The 18,884-nt window shown below is 34.9% G+C and overlaps 1 protein-coding gene across 7 annotated transcripts in view; it reads left to right on the top strand.

Annotated features, from left to right (window-relative positions):
* LOC105495599 (branched chain keto acid dehydrogenase E1 subunit beta) overlaps nucleotides 1–18,884 on the top strand; it is a 267,316-nt gene that overhangs the window by 227,635 nt on the left and 20,797 nt on the right. For 3 of the 7 annotated variants that reach the window (XM_071096811.1, XM_071096812.1, XM_071096814.1), the window contains one exon: nucleotides 14,508–14,656. In XM_071096811.1, the coding sequence (XP_070952912.1) occupies nucleotides 14,508–14,648 (141 nt within the window). In that variant the 3' untranslated portion in view covers nucleotides 14,649–14,656. Of the gene's footprint in view, nucleotides 1–14,507; nucleotides 14,657–16,783; nucleotides 17,080–18,884 lie in introns of those variants that run through there. The other 4 variants (XM_011765348.2, XM_071096813.1, XM_011765343.2 and 1 more) reach the window with 2 other exon arrangements.

The raw sequence follows: 18,884 nt of genomic DNA, 5'->3' as shown, positions 1-18,884 counted from the left end.
CTGGTCAACTGGCCATCGGACCCTCTGATTGCATCTGGTTGTACCCTTCTTCCTACTGCTCCATTGTCCCTCTTTGGGTGTCCCCCCCTCCTCCCTGTGCTGGTGCTGCCGTTTCATAGGCCTTCTCTCAATAACTGGATCTCACCAGACTCCTTTCTGCATTCCTAGCTTTGTACTTGCTGTGTGACCTGGCAGGAGTGCTTCTCCTGGGTTCTTTGCAGATCTGGTTTCTCCTTCTCAAATGACACCACCTTAGAAAGCCCTTTCCTGAGCATACTATGCAACTCAGAGTTCCCTGTTAAGTCTATCACAGACCCCTTACTTACTTCCTTTTTAGCACTCCTCAAACACCTTCCCCCCACTACTCTATGAGGGTAGGGACATAGTGGACACTCAAATGTTAATAAGTGATTGAAACATGAATGCATTTTTAAAAAGATCCAGTACCAACATCCTAAAGGCTCCTGGAGAAGGGCATTTGAGCTACATTTGAAAAGTGGAATGTGTGAAGATAGCAGGGTGTAGGAAAACAAGGGTTTGAGAAGAGAGGCTTGTGTCAAGGTGATCTTATATATATATAAAAAAAGCTTTGGAATGAAGGTAGGCATGTGCATGTCTTTACTGGACTTTGTTGGGGAAATAGGGGTAAAAAATAAACTTTGGGGAACCAGTAAAACCTTTTATCTAGGAAAGGGACATGATCAAAATGGCACCAGTGTGGCATCTAGTGGATGAGTTGAAGTTTCAGGGATTGCTAAGAAGTAAAAGTATCCACACTCTACTTCCTGTCTTGCTGATATATATATATATATATATATATATATATATATATATATATATACACACACTGATATATATATATATATATGCTGATATATATATATACACACACACACACTATATATAAATATATAAATATATTATAAATATATATGTATTTATAATATAAATATATATAAATATAAATAGATATATATATATTTATATTTGTCCTCATCAGTGACAAAGCTCAGTAACACTCCAGGATGAAACAGAATAGAAATACAAACTGGAATTGTTTGTTTAATCTATATTTATGCATTCACAAATATTTACTGATGCCTGCTCCATGTCAGGCATTGTACCTCTGATCCATTTGGGCTTGTAAATCTGTGTATGTCATACTTGGTGATGTTTTTGCATACCTAAAATGAGACACCACTTAAGAGATTTAGCTGTTGATACTTGAGCCAGTGAAGACAAAGCTGGCAAATACCTCCCTAAATAGGAAGGATATGTATTTAATTTGGAAAATGTCAGTTTATTTGTTACCCTACACAGTAAGAATTAGGTATCTAGAACAACTACTGGTTATGAAATACAATTGTTGAAATGTGTGCTTCTTTTAAGAAACTCCAAGAGCTACATGGAAGTATGTGTTGTTTTCTTGTTGCTGGCTTTCCTTCTGATATGCCATTTGCTCCTGAAATACCCAATTTTTTTTTTCTGCCCAGACCTACGCACACACGCACTTTAGCTGTACCATCCTTAGATTACTATGTCACAAATTTTACCTTGTTTTGAAACTGAAGTACAATGGCTGATTTTATTATTTTTGTATTTATTTGCAAAGCTGAATTCTAGTAATTATTGGCTAAGACAATTGTTTTGCACAAAAAGAGGTATATTTCTATCTTGAAACTAGGTTATATTGTTACTGCCACAGAAAAGGCAATGGCTTTTTCAGAATATTAGCGTTTGTAGCTCTTGCTTATTGATAGAGAAAAGTTAGTTGCCATAGTGATCTAACAGCCTCTGGAGGGAATGCAGTCATGGCCTTAAGTATCCGGCAACCCACCCAGTTGAGAGCCCCTCTGAAAAGGATTTCCTTCCATGGAAATTGGGTTTCTGAAATAAAGAGAGTTTAATTTCTGTAGCTTAGATTTGCTTATAGGTTTGTTTTTCACTTTTACCTACTGTAATAAAAGGAAAAAAATTTATGATAAAGACAGCATATATTTCTTCAGGGATGACATTAAATAATAGATTTTTGTGTTAACCATTCCATAAGTGTGTTCTCAAACACACAAAATGACCTTTATAATTTTATTCATGTGAGCTATGGAGCTTAAAAGCAAAGCACTTCGACCAGATGTTGATCCAATAAATTTATCAATATTTGGTGTTTTTAGAGTTTCAGTATATATTCTTAGATGGAGGGAACTCTCATGGCCCATCAAAATCTGCTCAAGCTGTGCTGGGTGAAACAGCACTCATCTATAATACTCATGTAACATGAGCCAATCTGCAGTCGGTTGTTCTGAATTCTACATCGCTCACAGCGCAGGTTGATGTGTGAACACTGTATTTACAGGACCAAACTGCACATTTGCTCTGCAGCTGTGTTTAACGGTTATCAGTTTGGCACACAGCATGACTGCTTTGGAGGGAGAGTAGACACTTCTCATCCCTTTTGGCAGTTATGAAGTAACTGAAGTACCTACTGCTGAAGTGATTCACTTGAGCTTAATTAGATTTGCTACATAATTAGCATTTGAAGAAACCTAAAGAAAATCCTTGTGGGTTGGTGATTTGTTATGTCAATTGTAAGCATGCTCATTTGGGGGGGCTAGGAATTAAAAATGATGAAATTTAATGCACCATAAACCCAGATGTATTATATGCATATATACTTTTTTAAAGAGTTTTTAAAAGTGATGCTCGCAGGGATGACTAAAATGCTTGTCATAGACAACTGGGACCTGTGCATGGAGACTGATCCATCTGCATGTGCCCATGTCTGCTTGATGGCGCTTATGTGTGTACAACTAGCTTTACACCTCTCATGAGAGCCCACAGCTCTTTAATAAACACCCCAGTGCCAGCTGTGAGAGCTGCGCCAATAACCACTACTTGAAGCTGGAGAGTGCAGTCTGAGACAGTGAGATCCTACACTGCACTTGTATTTACGTGTTAAGGTTAATTTAATTGCAATGACTTGTTCTGGTATGTGTTACTTTAATTGCAAAAAAAAGGAATTTAATTTTAGACTCAAGAGACATTTCTTTAAATACTCCTGAAGTTTTGTTCTTTAGTATTAGAGTTCTACAAAGTGAATTAACTGTGGAGGATAGCTGTAAAATACTTACTGAGAGGAGAGGTTAAATTTTACATTCCAGTTTAAGTTAAGGCTAGGGTAAAACTTGTAAACTATGTTTATTTAAAATATTTTCTAATCTGTCAAAAAGTTGTCACATTTTAATCAAATTACTTAGTTACCTAAATTTGTCTAGCCATAAATAAGGAAATAAATGAGAGGGAACAAGTTTAATTTCTTGATGAAGCACTCTGATGATTTTTTTTTTACCCTTACAGTAAAAAAGAAACCTTTCAAACTTACATCCTACCATAGGTTCACCATCAAATCTCAAGTCAGAATCAGGTTCAAATCAGAATTCAAAACCAGTTTTAGAGCTCAAGTGGCAGCTCATGCACTGCACGCAGGCAAACGGCTAGGAATTAATCAGAAAGTTCCACCCGTGTCCATCTTTCCTGTTATTTGCTCATCTTCCCAGCAAGTACTAAAAAGAAAAAAAAAAAAAAGTACAAATTTGTATGGAACCTACTGTAACTCTGATTAAAGAGACCCTGTATTCCCCAATGACTGACCCCCTAGTTCCCCCAAAAAGGAATTAAACTGCTAAGCTTTTTATACATATTCTTAAAATCCGTATTGGACTTGACATAAACATGCAGATAATTCCACTAGTTTCTTTTTCATAGGTACAATAATAGCACTAAGTGCAGAATTCCCCTTGTATCCAAGCAAGACTCTTATGAAAACTTGAAAGTCTTCTGCAATGCACCTAAAATTAACCAGGAGACTTGGTGCCTATACCAACAAATGTTGTACACCTATGTGATAGTGGTCACCTCACTTAACCTCTCCCAGCTTCAGTTTCTTACTTGTCTTTACTACTACATAAAGTTGTTGAAAGGATTAAAGGAGACTATATAAATAGCTATTTTTATTTATAATTAAATAATATCTGTGTGGTTAGTATTTAGTCTGGGTAACCATCTGTTTTTGTTTTTTTTTTTCTGTTTTCTGTACACATGTACATATTCCTTTTTTAAAATAGACATATGGGCAAATACATTTTTTTCTATATGCTTCCATGTTGTTTCTCTGGATTTCTGCCAGGATGGGATGTGTCAATGATGCACAGAATTGTTAGTGTGTCCCTGGGTGCTTATATAAGTCATTATCTTTGGTGAATGACAAATACACAAACTACTGTTACCTCTGGTAGCCTCTCATTCCTAATTGAGGGATATGATTGAATTCATGTAGTTCAGCCCCAAGTAAGTAGATAAAAATTATTAAGTAAATGCCCTGGTTCATCTAAACAAAATATGTCACTGATAGCTTTTTATATGAACTATATACATTTAGTTTACCTAAATTTATTAATAAATAGTATCTCTGAGCATCTTTAATTTTATATTTTATACTTAACTATGAAAGTATCCAGAACCAGATTCCAGTCACTAACTACCTCTTCATTAATGGATCAATGGTTTTAACAGATTTATTAGAAATTTGTCTATACTGAGCAGGTAATATGTACTTTGTGAAAATAGGTATGAAACTGGGTTCATCTTATCAGCATACCATTTACCCAATTATGGGAGTAAAAAACAAGGCACATGTATTTTTCCCCTAATTCTGAAATGTCTCCCAATTCTGGAAATTTGAACGTGAAAATGTGTGCATGCAAAAGCTTTTCAATCTGAAAAGCTTCTTTGTATAAAATACTAACCAAATTTAAAGCTGAACCATAGGGTAGATATAGTAGAAAAGTATATTTTGGATTCTGCATTTTATTTTCATTGGATATAAACAATAATTACAATTGCTAGATGTGTTTTAGTGAATAGTTTGAACTCATCATGCTAGCAAAAATCATCTGCATATAAATAATAGAGCAATTTCAAGCAATTTTTTCTTAGGTCAGATATTCCTGCCAGAAACTTGTTTGCTTTGTTAATTTGTTCAATTATTAAACTTTGAGAGTACAAAGATAAATTTACTAATGGGGTTCAATTAACAAATTTCTGATTACATTTCCCTAATAACTGATGATAGTATAGAACATTTATTTCTGCTGTGCTTTATTAGTAAAATTGCAGTGATCTGGTGACTGGAATAAACTGCTGAAAAATGAGTTGGTCTGATTTATTCATTGAGCAAAACCAAGCTTTAAAGTCTGTGTTGCTATGGCACCCAAGATTAACTGTAAAAAAAAGAAATAAGTTTAATTTTAGTAAAAACATTGGTACATCTCTTTTGGCATTGTGTAGATAAAAATAGATTCTCCCTTCCCCTTTTTCTGGTCTTTTTTGTGTTTAGCAAGTCCTTTGCATTCTTTTAAACATACACTAAAAGAAATTTAGCATATTTAAAGAGAAGGGAAAAAGCAGTAAAATAAAAGTGTTTTATCAAAAGATTACAATTTGTAAAATAGCAAATATTTCAGTCATATGTCGCTCTTTCTCTCTCTCTCTCTCTCTCTATATATATATATATGTGTGTACTTTTTATTTTGTCTAATTTAATCCTTTCAAAAAGTATCTGGCTTCTCATACTTTTTAGAAAGATGGTGCCAGAGAGAGAGAAATCACTCTATTCTAGTAGTTTCGTTTTCTAATTAGTCTTCAAACTTAAAAACAGGTTGCAAAATTGGAACGGTGACAAGTTTTAGGAGAAATCTTAATGTAGCTCCAATCTTTCAAATTCTAAAAGAATATATTTTCTCTTTCCTGAGACAAAGGAATTGTCTGGTTGCTTTAACCAGGATTGATTTCTGTCTTCAGAATACCATTTGGTGGTGTTAGACTGCTAGATGAAGAATTTTGTTGGTGGGGGGGGGGGGTGAACAAGAAGAAAAATTGAATGCTTTGTATGATCATCAAAAGCCACTTTTCAGGAGTATTTTACATTTATTGGTGCCAAGCAAATCAGAAATCCTACCTTACAGAGAGCGATTGTTCATGAGATGACCCAGTACTGCAAGTCGCTTATGTTTATCATTATGCTTCCACATTCTAAGGAAATTCCACTTTCAAACGTTGCCGTCAGTGCTTTCTTCTATAGGAAGAATTTGAACTATAAAATTTGAGAAGCTTCAACGTCTGTGGAAATTTGAGAGTATTGCCTTTTTTCCTCTTTATTGAATGTAAAGTGTTTTAACAAAAGCATGGTAGCCCAGTACATTTTAAATGTCAAAACTTGCACATAGTGTATCTCATAAAGAATTTAAATTTTAGTCTTTGAACTTTTAAAGCCTCAAACATCTTTAGAGGCCGACTGCAGCAAATAAACAGAATATGTTGCAGAGAGATTTAGTGAAGAACAATTTTTTTTGCCATTGTTTCTCGCAGTGCTCTGCAGATGAAAATGGTGAGGAAACTGAGTGATAGTTCAAGACTGTATGCAGGGGAGAAATTGAAAGCAGAACCAAGCTTTTACAGATTTTACCTGGAAAAACAAAGTGGTTTAGATGAGGTGCTAGTTCTTACCTTTATGATTGCTAATTTAGATTTTATAAAAATTGAAATGAGTTAATATTTTAAAATATTTAAGTATGTTCTCTGGACCACAATAAGCACAGTGTACTTTTTTAAAAAGTGATTTTATATAAGATTATAAATTACAGAAATGAATTGTCACTTCCTTGTTGTTGCTTACTTCTGATTTTAAAATAGCAAAATTTATAAAGCTATGGTTTTGAGAAAATAGTAGTAATTCATATTCTTATAATTGTTTTAATAATCTAAATTAATACATAAATTATTGGTTTAATGTTAAATTTTGATTTTAAAATTTACTTCAGTTTCTACAGGTAATATATTGAAATTCTGACAATTTTATATTAATGTATGATTTTATTCTGAACAGCTATTGAATTTGAATCACTAATTATTTCTATGCATGTGTTAATACCATTCTCCAACTTTGTTTTAGGTAGCTAGATTGTATCCAGGGAAGCCCATTTAGATCAGAAATAACATTTCTTTCTCACTTCAAAAAATAAGCATCCACTTTAAAAATGGAATCTGAATTTAAATGAAAATCCTAATTTAGGATTCCATTCCATTCTTTAACTAGTGGAAAGAAATCTTAGCGCAAAAAAACAAAAAACAAAAAAACAAAAAAACAAAAGAAAACAAAAAACAAATTGCAAGTAATTTGCATTAAAGAGGAAGAGATGGATTTTTTTTTTTAAGTCAGCAGACATTGAAGATGGTTCAGTGAAGTTAAGTAATAGAGATCTCAGATTTTAATTTAGTCAAGATTATGATTTTACATAGAAGCATTGTTGAAATAGGCTTGATAATAATGTTTTAAGTGTTATACAAATCTGGGTGAAATTATATTATTCATCTACTGTCTTACTCAGTTATATTGGTTCAGCTGTGTTTTAAGAGTGAGAGACCTTATATCAATGAGCGTTTGTTCTGTGCATCTCATGTGCATGGTCTTAATAAAATAAGCATACCTCTAACATTTGGGGGAGCATCCTATTAGTTCGGGGGTAGGTTAGAGACTCTGCTTTCCAAATAATTAATTTCATAGATCCATGCTCTTGAAAAATTGGTACATACTAATATATTTTTAAGCTTTATTTTTCACATATGCTATGTATTGTTTAAAGCATTAGCTTAAATGAAAAATAATATTTTACATTCGTAAAGTTGTGTTTATTTAATTCAGTAATGAAATTAATTTGGAGTTGTTGGCATATTGCCTTCACAGGTTTCTGTGACTCATTTGCTGAGAAAGTGTGATTCAAGAGACCAGAATCATTTTTTTCTCATTTGCTAAAACTCATGTTTTGACTATGGGCAAATGTTCATGGCAGATTTAAAACAAATTTAAAGTAAATATTCTGTGATAATATTTGGAAGCTGAGTGATGTCTGGCCTTACATAACTAGGACAAATATAAATCTCTGAGTTCACGGACTTTAGAAGTATCAACTATACATCATGTTAGAATACTGGTTTTGTTTTTCTCATATTCTTGGAGTTTAACTCTTATACTACTAATTATGACCTCTAGAAGGTAATTGCATTTAGAAGCAAAATATCTGCTGTTTTATTAATTTAATAATTAAGGACTAAATGGTGTTCCAATTTAGGTTTAAAAGTAAGCGCATTCACACATCATTTAATGCTATTTCTTAATGTTTTTTTCCTACAGAAGAAATTATAGCTGCATGATCGCTATATGTCCTGTTCAATACTCATTATATTTATAATTTATATTATCTGTATATTTATTCATTATATTTATAATTTAGTCCTGTCCAAATAAAGTATATTTTCATAGTTAAGTGTGTTGTGGTAGTATAATGATTACATGAAATAACCTGGACCTTGTTGTTTGCAAAGTAAATTAAATGTTAATTTTCTGGGTTACTACTTGGAAATTAAGTTGTGGAATGATGTTTCTCATTGGTCCAAGGAGGAACATAAAATTCTGATTTATCAGATAATCCTACAGGAAACGTATGCCTGTTTTGACTTATGATATGTTTCTTATTACAATGTCTTGCTTTTCTGGCTTTCCGTTAAATGTTTAGAAAAATTAGTTAATAGTTTTGCAGGAAAAGAAAGGAAATGTATCAGTGTATACCAGCCATATAAGAAGTGGGAACATATATAAAAGACCTCTAATTTTCCGATCTCACTTTGAACTTTTCTTCACAGTTTTCCAGCTCAAGATGGTATGTAGTCTTGCACAATGGGCTGTAGCCAACTTTCCGTCAGAAGAACTGAGTAAAAATTATTCCAAAATTGTTCTTAGAAAGAAATCTGAGCCTGGAATTGTCTTGCATTAAAAAACAAAAAGGAAATGATTGCTTTAAAAACACACCAAATGATATTGGATGGTCTTTATTCTTGACTCTGTTTTTTAAAGTGTGTATACGTTCATTACATCCAGTTGTCTATGGGCCTCTTTTACTCGTAACTTTTCGGAAGTTGACTGACAGGCCACTTTTTCTATAGTGGGAAAATAGGCGCTTTGTGTGCGCGGAGGGATTTCCAACCCCCAGAACCAGCAATTAGTGTTTGGGCATCCTGCTCCCCACCAGGGGGCAGCACCGGACACTGCCTTTCCTAGAGGCCTGAGTGCATTAAGGCTTTCTAGCAGTGCCCTCCACCCCTCTTCTTCATACAGCCCTTACATATTTTTGGTATTTTCTTACACATTTTAGGCTTAGTAAGTGTTTAATAAATGATAGCTGTTTAGGCATTGTGCTATACGGATTCTGCTTTTCAGGTTTGACCGTTCTGTGTACCTGAATTTTGTCTTTCGTGGTAATTTGGTCTATCATTTAAAATACCTTGTGTTTATTATAAATATGGGATACCTTTAACTTGTAAAGTCTAGCAATTATTGAGCACAACGACATGTCAGGCATGAAACCAGGTACTTTTTATATGCTGCTGCAGAATCTGAGTAGACATAAAGGCAAGATAACAATAGAGTCATAAAACAATAGGAAAATGCAATAATGGGGAATTGTAATACTTCTATTTTGATGTTGAATAAACAGTACAAACCTCGGGGAGGTTAAATCACAATAGAACAAAGATCCCTTCAGATAGAATTCCAGATTCCATGCTGTATCAATTATATTATGAAACCTTGCCATAAAAAAAAAAAAAGTTGAGGGTGAATTAAGCCATGATGTGTAATGCCTGAGACAGAAATTTCAGTGATATAACTCCAGTGACACTGTGACAAGGAGAATTAGGGATGGACATACTTAAAACTTGAATGGAGAAACAGGGTTAGATATTGAGAGATCCCAAGGAAACCTGTGAAAACTCTAATATATGTGAATTTATGTACATGTAATATGTAACATATTACATTCATCAAAACATGGGAATAAATGACATACTCTTAAATTTTAAAAGCCCCATAAATATATTTTACTTAAAACCATAATGGATCTTATTCTTTTAATTTGTACTTGTCCTTTCTTACCTGCTAGAAAATTTAAAGGTTCTCTGTCTTTCCTAACTTTAACAAGATACTTTGTTTTCTAAAAATAAAACAAAACAAAAAGATAAATTTGTTTTGTTTTATTTTGTTACAGAAAATAGTCAAATGAAGACAATTTATTTTGCCTGTGTCTATGATTGTAATGATCTGGAATTGTTATTTCACATTGTTTGCTTTCTTTTCTGGCTATAATGTGCATAGCAATCCAGATGGCTAATATATAAACAGTTGGAGTTATGCCTATTACAATCATTTAGTGTGGCTTAGGAGGTTCCCAGTACCCAGGACCATCTGTTCATTACTCTGTGTATTACCTTCATGATCAAGTTTGTGTTTTCAGCTCCTTCACATACCTTAGCCTCTACCTTTCTTTATATGTGAAAGAGGCTTCTAAGACTGAACTTAACTCATATGCCCCTCAAGGCTGTGTTGTCAGACCTTGATAATCCCAGCCTGCTTTCACACTACCATTCTTTTGTATTCCTAATTCATTTTTTTCCCCTTATCATTGCTATTCTCAATAGTAGTGTCTTAAAATTTGCAGAAGAGTGACTAAGAAAATGGGCTTTGTAGTCAGGTTTGAATCTTACTTGGCCGTGTGTGTAGCGATTTGATCTTGGGCAACCTCCTTTATCTTTATTTCCTCACCTGTGAAAAGGAGTATAATACTGACTTCATAGATTTGTTAAAATGGTTAAATGAGATAAAATGTAACTCATTTAGCCCATGCCTAGTTTCTTATTATTAACATAATTTAGAATGAAAATTCTCCTATTGCAAAAAGGCATATTCAGAAGTAAATTCAAATATTATATTCTAAAATTTCACATGCATCTTTTGGAAGAAATATCTACTTTAAGCACCTGGCAATGTGAAAGCACATATGACAACAGAATATACGAAACTAAATCGTTGTTTCGGGGTTCATTTTCAGTCCTTTTTACTGGATCCTGGGTGCAACTTTAGACCCCAAATAGCTAGAGAAAAGTTTCTCTAGGTGCCTGTCTGTTGCTTCTGGTTACATGTTACACTATAATCTGCTTTGGAGCCTCACAGCTACATCTGTCATTGTTCCACGTGGCCTGAGCCAGCTTACATACACAGCTCTGTAGGGAGAAAGACCATAAACGAACACTCCCCATTTCTAGCCCATATTCTGCATAATACATGTAAGTCTCCCAGCAGCCCTGTAGGCTATGCCATTACTTAATTCCCAATTTATGTGGCTTACTTTTTCTGAATGAAAAGTCATCAAATATGGTTTTTAAGATATGGAACAGAAGAATATGATTAATCTGAGTTGTCATGAAAATTCAGGGCACGTGGTTGCTATGGTTATGGCTTCATGTATTTATAATGGAGAGAAACTTTGTCTCCGTTAATTTACAAACTTGCCAATGGGATTCAGTATTTGTTTTTCTGTGTGTGTGTGTGTGTGTGTGTGTACATACATATGTACATGTATACAGCTTCTGCCTGAAAACACTGAGGCGGAACAAGGATGTTCTGTTTTGGTGGTAATGCAAAGAAACATACTACACATAAATTATTTATATGTGAACCAATGCAGTGAGAAGTAACTATACAGCTGCTTAATTGACCTAAGAGTCTTACTTCCAACTGCTTAAAAATAAGTATAAACTGAAGTTCGTGGAAAATATAACTTAAGGCTCTTTAATGTACTTTTGTTAGTAAAGAGAATTTCAAGCTGTTTCAGTCAGTCAGCGTATATTCTTTAAAAAACTGAACACCCTATTCATAGTCTTCTCTTATATATCCTTGAATTATCTTCCATGATTTTTACATTTTACATACTTATAATAGTGTTTAAGAACAACTTAATGCTACATAATTTACAGTCATCGTTTCCAAATTAAGGAAGCTGTATGTGTAAAATCACAAATTTATGTAACATCAAACAGGAACTTTTATTCATATAAGAAAACCATTATTCACTTTATTGTTTTCCTTTATTTCAGCATCATTTATTACAAAATTAATACTGTTTTCGAAAAACCAAAACAATATATTATAAAGCACAACGTGGAGTTGTCTCTCACCTCCTTGTCATTCGCAGCCTCAAAGGGTAACCACTGTTTACAGTGCAAGTGTGTCTTCACAGCAGATGTTTTCCTATGCTCGTGCAAACATATAGATGTATTCCTGGAAAGAGTGAGGCTTGCATTCTTGAGGAGTTAGGAGCATTGCTATTTGAAAAAATAAAAACCCAGCTTGATGATGTTAGTCATTATGCTGAAAGGAGTGATTTTAACAAATACCAACAGATCTTCTTGTGGTAGGCCAGCTTTCCAAGTTACTAGTTCAAGAGAATAGCCGTTTTATAACAGGTATAAAATCAAAGGCGTTTGTTTAGTAAAATATTTTGCCCTTAATTTTCCATGGATAGCTTGTTTATGAAGAGCTCAGTATTCAGGGTAGATAGAAAAACAGCCCTGGGTCAGCTAAAGTAATAAAACCGACTTAATCCCAAACTGACAATTTAAAGCCCTTTAAAATGACTTGTTGCAAACAAGAAACAATCCACCCAGTCTGTCATCTCTTTTCAGCTTATTAGTAGTGGAATCTCTTAGGTGGCTCTTTAAATCGTGTGTATTAAAAGTCCTAAAGTTGTTCGTGGAGATTTCCAGTTGCTAGGGAATACCAACACTTATTTGGTGTTTGATATTGTAAATCGTGATAGTTATTGGGGCCAAAGGGAGGTCTGTAAATGTCCAATAGGTTCTTTTTGGAGCTAATTTGTGCTGTTTGCATTTTCTTTCTGCCCCAATACACTTGTCACTGGAAGAAATCACACAGAGGGTAGGGATAAAGCATGAAGTATCATGATTCCTTCATGTAAAAATTTTGTTCGAATTAAAATGTAAACATAGTATAATATGTTAAAAAAAAAATTGGGCCTCCTTAAATCCTTTATAAAGGAAGACAATGTGTAAACATGTGAGTAAATACCAAGGTGTCATTTTAGGTAATAGCTGTGAATGTTAAAAGTAATATTTTTCCTCAGAATAGTTTAATCACATGTCTCTCAAATTTTTTAACTCTCTAAACATTTTATTTTCAGTCCAGGCTTGGGGGCTCACACCTGTAATCCCAGCACTTTGGGATGGTGAGGCTGGGCATCACTTGAGCCCAGGAGTTGAAGACCCCGTTTCTAGAAAGAAAGAAAGAGTGAGAGAGGGGGAGGGAGGGAGGGGAGAGAAAGAGAGAGAAAGAAAGAGAGAAAGAAAGGACAAGAAAGAGAGAGAGAGCAAGAGAAAGGAAGGAAGGAAGGAAGGAAGGAAGGAAGGAAGGAAGGAAGGAAGGAAGGAAGGAAGGAAGGAAGGAAGGAAGGAAGGAAGGAAGGAAGGAAGGAAGGAAGGAAGGAAGGAAAGGAAGGGAGGGAGGGAGGGAGGGAGGGAGGGAGGGCAGGCTAGGCGTGTTGGTGTGCACAAGTGGTCAGAGCTACTTGGTAGTCTGAGGTGGGAGGATTGCTTGAGTCTGGAAGGTCGAGGTTGCAGTGACCCGTGTTTGTACCACTGCACTTCACCCTGGGCGAGAGAGTGAGACCCTATTTCAAAATAAATTCAAATTTGAATATTTTACTTGAGTAACATTTTTTTCTCCTGAAAATAATTTTCTACAGTGTTCTACTGGGGTTGAGGTTTTACATGTTTAAACCAGATCTCTAGCCTCATGGGGCTCATAGTCTCTTGTGGAAGACAGATAATTGGGCAACTGCGATGGATTATGCCGAGTTCAGTGCTTTGGGAGCTCAGAGCAGAAGCCCCTCCCTCGTCTGCCTTGTAGGGTTGGGGAGGTGCTGTCAAGGAAGGCTTCCCAGCAGGAGTGATTCCTGAGGTAATAACCTGAGATTTGTACACACATCAGTCAGGCAAAGAGCTGTGGCCTTGGGGTGTGAGTGGCCAGAGACCCAGCAGCATCTACAGAAACCAGACTATGAGAGAGATGAGAACACAGTCAAGTAACTGATAGAAGTTCAGTCTGGCTGGGACATGGAGGAATTATTAACATTTATTATGAAAGTAATACATGTTCATTGTATAAAATATCAGAAAAACAGGAAATGAGAAAGTATATATTATTGCCAGTTTCATGTTGCAGAGTTAACTACTGTAAACATTTGTTGAATTTTTATAATTCTTTCCATTCATATTCATAGAACAGCATGTTTGATATTATCCCAGTTTGGCTTAGACAATAGATATATATACAGGTATAATGCATGTGCATACATGAAAACAGATAGTAAAACTGGGATCATGCTAACATGCTGTTACCTGCTTTTTTCATATTACAGTATACTTAAATATTTTTAATGTCCTTAGATGCAATTGTATTTTGAGTGAGTGAAATATTTTAAGTTGCACCATTTCATTTCTGTGAATAAAAAAAATTCTTGAAGTAACCATCCTGATTTTGTCTGCAGGAGGAATGTTTCTTGAACCTAGAGGCTCCTATATCAAGAGTATGTGGTTATGACACACCATTTCCTCACATTTTTGAACCATTCTACATCCCAGACAAATGGAAGTGTTATGATGCCCTTCGAAAAATGATCAACTACTGACCATATAGGTAAGTATACATTTTGAGAAAGCTATTATGTGCCCCTGACATTAACGTACTATTAACCAAGACACAGCAATCATCAGTGTTTTGTGTTTTGGTATAAGGCAACTTTCAGAAGAAACTATGTGCTTTAGAAAAAAATTCAAATTTATAGTAGTGTATTTACATTTTTGTTGTTGTTGTTCTGAGATGGAGTCTCACTCTGTCGCCCAGGCTAGACTGCAGTAGTGCGATCTCAGCTCACTGCAACCTCCCCCCTACCCCCAAGTTCAAGCGATTCTCTTGCTTCAGCCTCCTGAGTAGCTGGGATTACAGGCACCTGCCACCATGCCCAGCTAATTTTTGTGTTTTTATTGGAGGTGGGGTTTCACTATGTTGGCTCGGCTCATTTCAAACTCCTGACCTCAAGTGATCCACCCACTTCAGCCTCCCAAAGTGCTGGGATTACAGGCGTGAGCCACTGCACCTGGCTATATTTACATTTAATAGAAACATATCTAGCATATGTATATGTGATTTCTTTTTTTTCTTTTTTCTTTTTTTTTTTTTTTGAGACAGACTCACTCTGTCACCAGGCTGGAGTGCAGTGGCGCAATCTTGGCTCACTGCAGCCTCCACCTCCTGGGTTCAAGCGATTATCCTGCCTCAGTCTCCTGAGTAGCTGGGACTACAGGTGTGCATCACCATGCCCAGCTAATTTTTTATATTTTTAGTAGAGACAGGGTTTCACCATGTTGGCCAGGATGGTCTTGATCTTTTGATCTTGTGATCTGCCTGCCTTGGCCTCCTGAAATGCTGGAATTACAGGCGTGAGCCACCGTGTCTGGCCTGTATATGTGATTTTTTAAAAAAGATGCATGCATGTGTTAACATTGAATAGTCAATCACTAGATGAAGATGCTCTCTACCATGGTTTAGATTGCAAATGTACTTTATACCATTGTTTCAACTTCAACCTTCATTTTTGTATATATTTTTTCAACTACTTAAACTGTTCATGAATAGGCATACTTTCTCTATTTAAAAATGGCCCCTCAAGCACCATTAATTTACATTCTAGTTATTTACATGATAATTCATGACATTCTGAAATTTGCCTGTATATTATCTGAAAAATGAATTTCTTGAGCAAAAGATCTGTTTATTGCATATAAGGGAAAATTTTACTTGAAAACAAACAAACCAACCCCAAAACCCAGCACCACTACCATTTCCAGAACCTTTTTTAGCTAGTGAATATTTATTACATAGTGGATAATAAATGATATTTATTAATTATGATTTTCTAAGTCATGCTTATCAGCCCCTTCACTAGTGTTATTCTAACAAAATGAATACATTACAAATTATTAAGTTAATTTTTCAGAGTTTTCATATAGAAGTTAGTATCACTGACACACTGATTTTGAAATGTTTCAAATGAGTAGATACGATTAGATCCTTTACATTTTAATATCTAGTTTTTCCAAAAATGATAGTAATATCTTTTGAAGAACTGTGTTTTTTTCCAAAGGAAAATAAACTCTGTATAATAGCACATTGTCTACTTTTTAAAGATCAGAAATGCTAGAATTCTTGACTTTTGTGTATGGGTAGTAAATCTAGCTCACAGAAAATCAGAGTGAAATGCCTTTACATTTGTGCGGATAGAGAAGTTAACTCTCCCTCATATGTCACTGCGCTACCACAATCCCTACATTTTCTGTGGTTCTAGTCTAAGAATATTGTTATAGATGGAAGTTAGGACCATTGGCCCACAGATGCCTAGTATTCTCTCAGATATACAGGTGTAGATGCTGTATTTCTGATGTCTTCTCGATGTCTGTGAAAGCAACTGGCATCTACAATGAATCACACTTAGAACTGGTTAGAGGACTCCCTCACTTTTGTTGTCCATGTGGTTCCCTTCCGTGGACCAGCATAATAAAAAGCCAAGGTAATAATGGTGGCCACGTGCCTCATTGCTATTTTTAAAGTAATATTCAGATGTGGTATTCCTTTTGAAACATAAGAAAATACGATATGCTGAAAATACGATAAAAGAAAAACAACTCCAATATGCTAAAAGTTAAATATGGTATTAAAGAAAATAGTCATGTATGCAATTGAGAATGTCTATAATTTCTTTTACAGAAAAGCTGGAAGATTATAACTAGATATGGAAATATTTTTTCTGAATTTTTTTTTATATTTCCTCAGACTTACCTCTTTTTGAAAAGAGAGTTTTTATTAAATGAACCATCATGATATTGGCTGAAAAGTTCTACATTCTATTATTGTATTGTAACACATATGTATTGATGATTTGCATTAAGAGTTTCAGATTAACTTTGAAAAATATTCCACTTGGTAATCTTATAAATTCTGTTTAATTACATCTGTAAATATTGTGTGTGTGATAGTATTCAATAAAGTAAAATCAAATTGTCTTTGGGTTGTTTGTGTTCTTTTTTTTTTCCTTTAGCAAAAAGTTTTTGATTGAGAGTAATAGCTTGTGAACTTGTTAATTAAATCTGAATTAAAGTACAGTATTCACTATAGAAATGGTGACTTTTCAACTTTATTGTATTTGGTTCAGTTTCTTTATGATCAGGATGGTTATATGTTGACAGAACTTCTAGAATGTTTTCCCTCATTCTTCCCTCTTGCCTGAACAAGGTGTCGTAATGAATGTACTCACCTCCCCAGTGTGTGGTGGGGCAGAATTTTTCCTACTGCCTCTCTTCCGTGAGATGGACAGCATAAGCCTGTCCATTACAAAACTGCCAAGTTTTAGCTGTAGCTGTAGTGTTTTGCCATGATGTTGCAAAGCAATTTTTGCCCATGTTCTTTATGTTATTATTTGGATAAAAAGGAAAAACAACATTAGCAGCAACAGATGACTCTGACACGAGGAAACCTCCTTGTAGGGGACATTGTCCAGTCCTCTTGTTTCTTACTCTGCCTCTTCTGCTCTTCACCACATTTTAGACAAGCCTTAGTCTGTCTAAATAACAAATCCTCCAGCAGAACCCCTCACCCCGACACACCTCCCCTCCCATAGTTCCAGAAGGTTTCCTCTCATGGGTTGCAGGAAAAAGGTGTCTACCCCCGTAAAGCAAAGAATGAGGGTTGTCATGTTTTCCTTTCTCTAGAAACACTGGAAAAAAGAAAAAACAAACATGCTTTTCTATGAACTACAATTGTATTTGTCCCTTTAAAACTGTAATTTAACAAGTTGTGTCCTATCTATTTTTACCAGCAATTTGAAGGAGGATACAGAAGGTAACTTTTGTAGATTACCGGAAACTTGGAGGCAAAGTAAAGGCACTTGATCACAGAGTCGGAATAGCTATGGTCTGAAATAATGAACCAAATCATTTGTAAAAATAAAACCCTGTCCTTGGATTAAAAATAGAAAAACTTGTACAGCATAGGAAGGGAAAAGATGTAGTTTGTCAGCAACAAGTTTGGAAAAGATTTAGGGAGTCCAGTTGGCTTACCATACAGAACATTCTGAGTTTAAGATGCCAAAACTCAGTATGGACTTTGGCTTTGGTCTTTGTTCTCCACTAATGGCTCAAAGCATCCTACAGGGAACTCTGCACTGACACAGTCAGTCCAGCAGAACAGGACATGTACGGTAGTCTGCCACCTTGGCCTACAGTGGGTTGTAGTTAAACATATTGATTTTAGTGGAACTAATTTTTTATGGCTGTTGTATCTTTCTGATGCTGTATTTTCTATTCATTTGGTATTTTAAGGATTTTCTCTTAGCTATTTTAATTTTACTTTCTTTAACTCTATTTTTGAGATAGCAAGTGTGAGAATAACTGTGAGGGTGATCTGTGTACTATATGCCTGCATTTGAGAGCCTCTTTTCACCTCTAGTTAGCCCTGCAATCCCCACCAGTAAACACTCCCTTCTCTTCCAATAAACCTTTACAGTTAACACTAAACTCAATCTATGGCATAAGACATACATACACATTTAATTTATTGCCAAAAATACATTTTTACATGAAAGAAAGAGTCCATATTATGAAAATAAGAAAATAGTGGCAAGAATGCCCTTGAGAGATTTTAAATGAATGCCAGGTCCAAAATCCTCCACTGCTCCCAGCCTCACATAATAATGTCTGCTTCTTGTGACAACATGGATATATAAACTAATTTAATTTCCATAGTTTAAATTATCTAATTCTTTCAGGAAAAAAATATAATAACTGCATTCTATGCAACTGATATGTCAGCC

This window comes from Macaca nemestrina, chromosome 5 (assembly GCF_043159975.1).
Source record: "Macaca nemestrina isolate mMacNem1 chromosome 5, mMacNem.hap1, whole genome shotgun sequence".
NCBI lineage: Eukaryota > Metazoa > Chordata > Mammalia > Primates > Cercopithecidae > Macaca > Macaca nemestrina.
The sequence above is the reverse complement of the archived record's forward strand: the minus strand, read 5'-3'. Positions and strand labels throughout refer to the sequence as shown.